This window comes from Capra hircus, chromosome 12 (genome assembly GCF_001704415.2).
Source record: "Capra hircus breed San Clemente chromosome 12, ASM170441v1, whole genome shotgun sequence".
Lineage (NCBI taxonomy): Eukaryota > Metazoa > Chordata > Mammalia > Artiodactyla > Bovidae > Capra > Capra hircus.
Window position 1 is genome coordinate 54059286 of NC_030819.1, and position 6000 is coordinate 54065285.

General features: G+C 50.2%; 1 protein-coding gene across 1 annotated transcript in view; it reads right to left on the bottom strand.

Moving 5' to 3' along the window:
* USP12 (ubiquitin specific peptidase 12) overlaps positions 1–5583 on the bottom strand; it is a 58057-nt gene extending 52474 nt beyond the window's left edge. The window contains exon 1 of the mRNA XM_018056585.1: positions 5287–5583. Within this exon, the coding sequence (XP_017912074.1) occupies positions 5287–5334 (48 nt within the window). The 5' untranslated portion in view covers positions 5335–5583. The remainder of the gene's footprint in view (positions 1–5286) is intronic.

Here is a 6000-nt window from a genome sequence, read left to right on the forward strand (position 1 = left end):
ATTTATCACATAAGATGAGAACACTAATCCAAAAAGATAAATGGACCCCTATGTTCAGTGCAGCACTATTTACAATAGCCAAGATATGGAAAAAACAATCTAAATGTTCATCAATGGATGAATGGATAAAGAACATGAGGTATATGTATACAATGGAATGTTACTCAACCACTAAAAAAAAATCTCGCCATTTCCAACAACATGAATGGATATTATGGTTATTATGCTAAGTGAAATAAGTCAGACAGACAAATACCATATAAACTCACTTATATGTGGCATCTTTAAAAAAAAAAAAGAGGCTCACAGATACAGAAAACAGGAGTGGTGGCTGCCAGAGGCGACAAGGGTGAAGTGTGAAGAGAACTGGGTGAAGGGGGTCAAAAAGTAAAATTAATTAATTAAACATGATTAACATTCCCCAAATGATGAAATCAACAGTCATTTAAAAACTCTTAGAAGGATTACAGAATACTGAGTTTTACATCTAGAAGGAAAAAAACCACAGAAGGAATATTTATTAGTGTCTAGTCCAACCCCTTTATTTTACAGATGAGAAAAATGAACTCGGAAAGTTTTAAGAGACTTTCCCATATGCGCAGATCTAAATGTCAAAATCTGGACTAGAGTTTTCCTTCTGGTCCAACTGCTCTTTTTAATTATACCATGTGGTAGGACACATTATAAAATACTACATTAAGCTTCTAGAATGGAGCTACTGAGAGAGAAATCAAAACAAAATCAGATCTTTTAAATCTAAAAAATGAAGATTGCTGGAAACAAATTAATGCTAAATAAACAAATGCTTACATAATCTTTCTGGAGACAGTAAAACTTTCAGGAAAACTTCTGTTAATCTGACTTTAAAGGGAGGCTGGTGGCTCAGTTGTAAAGAATCTGCCTGCTAACGCAGGAGACACAGGTTTGAGGGTTCGATCCCTGATGGTGGAAGATCTCACATACCTCAGGCAACTAAAGCCGATGCACCACAACTTCTGGGTTGTGGCTCCACAACAAGAGAAGCCACCACAATGAGAACTCTGTGCACTGCAACTAGAGAAAGCCCTCGGGCAGCAACAAAGACCCAGAGCAGCCAAAAATAGTTGATTATTTTTTTTAAAAAAAAAGGACAAAACAAGCTGGGGGGCGGGGGGGTTAAGTAAATTATTTTCTGCTGCCTTCAGATTTTCCAAATTCTTTTTAATAGAATATTTTCCAAATTTTCTATAATGAAAATAATTTTTTATGCCCAGTATGTATTCTGGCCAAATTGAGATCAGCCAGCTTAAATAAAACTTATTCTCAATGATTTCTCCACTAAGGTCCTCAAACACATGTTCAAACATTTCCTATCCAACCAATTATATGACAGAAGACTCCTTATTTTTGAAGTTTTCATCCCTCCTAAGTTAACATTAAACACAGCAAAATTAGAAAACCAACAGCAACTCACTTTAAATATTCCTGTCACAGAAACACTAGTTTTACTATTAAAATATAGATAAAAATTAATTAAATATTTTGCTAATAAAAGAACTACATCCACCCTTCTCTGGTGGCTCAGATGGTAAATAATCTGTCTGCAATGCAGGAGACCTGGGTTCGATCCCTGGGTCAGGAAGATCCCCTGGAGAAGGGAATGGCAACCTACTCCAGTCTTCTTGCCTGGAGAATTCCCATGGGCTACAGTCCACGGGGTTGCAGAGTCAGACATGACTGAGCAACTAAGCACAGCACATCTACCCTATTTCCTAAGAAGGAACACAGAATGTTATTATTTAATAGAATATTCAGACTACAAGAAGAGCCTACCCCACAGCCTCACCCCCACAAACAAGGTACCATGGGTGAGTGACCCCAGGGAGACTCAATAAGAAAAGACAAGCAGCCAGTCTCACCTGCGACTTTCCTGCAGTAAGTACAGTCAGTTTCAAGATTCCCACGCCTTTTTCAAAGCAAACTTGTCAGATACCAAGCTGCAGACTATGGTCTTGGCTCAGCAGTCCCATGTTCCAGGGGACCTAGCTGACCCCAGGGACTGGGGACGGGCAAGAAGCCAGGCCATCCCACCGCCTACCACATTCCTTTGCCACAACTTCTCCTTTACTCAAGCCCCGGCCCACGCCCCCTCCCCGGCCAGGACTCCTACAACCCAAACAAGCCTAGATGCCTCTCACATCCCCAGCGCCCCTACTACTGAGCTTCCTGATGGCCCTGACCCGTGTGGTCACCTGGTCCCGGCCGCTACGAGTTGTTCTACAACTTCGCTTCGATTTCACAACGCAGGCCGCCCCTCTACATGCATTTGTCACTTTCCCATTATTTCACCATGATGAAGTACAATATTAAATATTAGGTAAATACTCCGTGCCAGGCCCTCAAGTTGGAAGCTACTTCGGCGGCAAAACAAGCATCATGCGATACTGAAATTACTTCCTGGACATCATAAATAAGAGGGGTTTTTAGAGGCACCCTGCAGATGGCTTCCTTGCAGCCTAAATGCAATCCCTCACTCGATTAAGCTGCAACATTGATTTAAGAGCAACAAACTTGACTAACATTCTCGTGCCAGCAGAACAGTGATCTAGGAGAAGACACTTCGGAAGAGATTCGCTTTTAACAGGTACTTAATCCAGTCAAGGGACTGCTGATTTGCCCAAGTGCCTTATGTCGACAGGTGAAATAAAATTCTGTCAACTTTATTATTTATAGAATAAAACGTCAACTCACTATAAATGTTTTCACAGTTGCTGATTCTCTGAGAGATCCAGCCCCCTCCTCCCACCACCCAACACACAACCTCAATCTCAGCCACGTTTAGCCAAACGCACTCTCCCCAGACATCAGCCTGGGATGGAAGGGACCCAGAGAAACTCTTGACTGTCCGCAGAAGGTAGTGCTCTACCAAACTGAACAAATAAACAACAGTCCCTCTGCTTAAGGCCTTTACAATCTATTATAATAAGGCGGTAAGAGAAAACTTTACAACATAGCCAGTGTTCTTGCCTGGAGAATTCCAGGGACAGGGGAGCCTGGTGGGCTGCCATCTATGGGGTCGCACAGAGTCAGACACGACTGAAGCAACTTAGCAGCAGCAGCAGCAGCAATGTGAGAAGTACCACTGAGATTAAAAAAATGCTGTGAAAAGACATGAGTGGGGATGAAGGCTGGGGATGGACAGGTGTAAGATTATTCAAGTAAGGCTACCCGCTTGAGAGAGAGCTGTGAATGCGCCAGAAATCTACAAAGGCACACAGGTAAATACTTTTCTTTTCTTGGTTGTCTACTTGGTGATATCTCAGAAAATAGGCTGAAGTCCTCCTTAAGCAAAAGATTGCAGGCTACTTTGAGATGTTCAACCCTATCTCGGACAGCGTCAGAGTTTTTATTCAAATATGAACACTGACACACCCAATTTTAACACTGCTTCAGGAGCAATCTCATTTGGCTGAGCACTGATGTTTCTGTATTTGCCAACAATACACATATCACACTACATGCAATTAATGCACCAGAGCAGAAGCCCTAGGAAGAACTCTAGAGCATAAGGTTCTTGAGATCAAGATCCCACTCAGTGTTTGACGTGGCAAATTGCTCTGCCTCATTTTCTTAATGTGACTAGTGCATCTATAAATTCGTTGATGTGAATGATGCATGTTTCCCTTAAGTAGAAGATAAACAACCATGAAAGCAAGAGTCCCACTTGACTGCTGCTGTATCCCCAGCGCTCAGCACACCCTCCTGCACGAAGTAGGTGCTAAATGTATATCTGAAATACTGGAGTGGATGAGCAGTCAGTAAGACAGACACATCTCTCCAGAAACTCTAGACTTTGACAGGGAACCATGACCCGGCAATCTGTGCAGGCTCGGTGGTCTGTGCAGGCTCAGCAATCTGGCCAGATTATCAAGATTATCATTTTCAAAGACTTAATTATCACATTCCTTCTGAAACAGAGTAAGATGATAACTGACACATCTAAACGTAATTAATCTACCTGACCCTTGGAAATCATCCTTTAATACAGTCCCTTTAACATCAATGCTCTCCTAAAATGTGAACTGTGCGAAAAAACATCCACTTGAAATGGACTCTTCATGATTCATTCTTCAGCGTGATGTCTTTAATACTGTAGATTTTAATCCCACCTGATTTCAGCCATTTTTAAAAATACTGGTTCTCAGAGTGCAGTTCAGAAATCTGCGGCTAAAAGCCATCTTTCCGATCGGATTCGCAGCTCCTTAAAGAAAGGTACAGGAAATGTACCACCCATACGAGGAAGACAGCTGGTGGGGGGCGGGGGGAATCTCCCACAGGCACAAAAAGGGCTGGGAAGGCGTAAAACAGAAGGAAAGACTGCAGGAGTCTTTAATAAACGTGATCGCTAGGCCCACGTGGTAGAAGAATAACTTTTTTTTTTTTTCCCTGAGACGGCTCATAACTAAGATCGCCAGAGAGATCGCCAGATGTAAAAGTCATGAGGAGCTAAGGAAACGAATCCGCCCCCACCGTGTGAAGTGACAACGGGTACCCTGGCCAAGCACAGAACACCGAGATTTAAACGCACACTTGCTCTGCTTAACTCGGGACTTGTCCACGAGGCAGGAGCTCTTTCCCCCTGAAGCTCTTTTCCCCTTCTACTTAAAAATCCCAGACACGACACAAGACAGCGATGCTGCCGTCAGTTCCCGCACAGAAATACTTCCAAGTCACACACCAATGCGTCTGGTGCGTTCAAGTAAACAAACGACAGGAACGCTTAAGCTGTTCTCAGGATCGGCGGGCATTCCCGGACAAGACTCCCCGGCTGCAAACCAGGGAGCTCGGTCACCTCCGAGGAGGAGACACGGTGGGGGGAGGCGGGGGGGTCAGTTTCGACAGCACTTGAAAGTTTCCCTCTTCGCGCACACACACACACACACACACACACACACACACACCCGTCCTCCGGGCCCGGCGAGGGGACGCGGCCTCGCCAGGGCGCGGGGAGCAGATCTGCGCCGACTTCCGTGCGCGCGGGCCGGCAGCGGGACTTGCCTACCCCGCCGCGGCCCCGCGCGCTCCGGACGCAAAGGCGGGGACACCACGCGCGTGCTCCCGCCTCCGGCCCCCCAGAGCCGCGGCGATCGGGAGCACCGCCGGCCCGCGCCCCTCCCTGCCCACGCGCGCCCCGGGGACGCTCCGCCCGCGCTCGGGCCGCGCCGTCCAACCGCCCCCGGCCGGCCCCGCGCTAGGCCCCGCGGGCGGCAAGGGCGGGGACGCGGGCCGCCCGCCCGCCGTACCTACCATGGTACAGATGGAGGCGAGTTTGGAGACCGTCATTAGGATTTCCATCCGCCCAGCGCCATCTTCCACCCAATCGCGGCGGCGGCGGCGGGCGGGGAGGGAGGCAGCCGGGCCGCCCGCTCACACCGCGGGCCGACCCCGAGCCTCCGCGGACCCACGCACCGAGCCTGCTCAGCCGCCGCTGCCGCTTTCGCCGCCGGCGCTCCGGCACTCCCCGCCGCGGGCCCCAGCCCCCGCCTGCCGGCCGCCCGCCCGCCCCCGGCTCCTCCCCGGCGCAGGGCGCAGCCGCTGCCTCGCGGCCCGCGCCTGCCCGCCGCGCACCCCCGCCCAGCGCGCTGGGGAGCGGGCTCCGCGGAGGCCCTAATGCCCGGCCTGCCCAGCAGATGCGCGCCCGGGCGGCGCGCCCGCCCCGCCCACCACCACAGGCACCGCCCCGCCCCTCCCACCTCCGCGCGCCCTGCCCACTCCCTCGCCGGCCCAGCCCGCCGCCACCGCCCCCCCCACCGCCGCGCACCCCGCCCTCTCCCGTGCCGGCCCCGCCCACAGCAGCGAGCCTCGCCCGCCGTCGCGAGCCCCGCCCACTCCCGCGCCGGGCCCGCCCTCTCCCGCGGACACCTCCCTCCGCCTCCCTGAACGCGCCGCTCTGGGAACTCCCGCGCCGGCTCCACCCCGCGCTCGGCCGGGGCGGGGCTCGAGCGGCACCGCCTTCCGTCC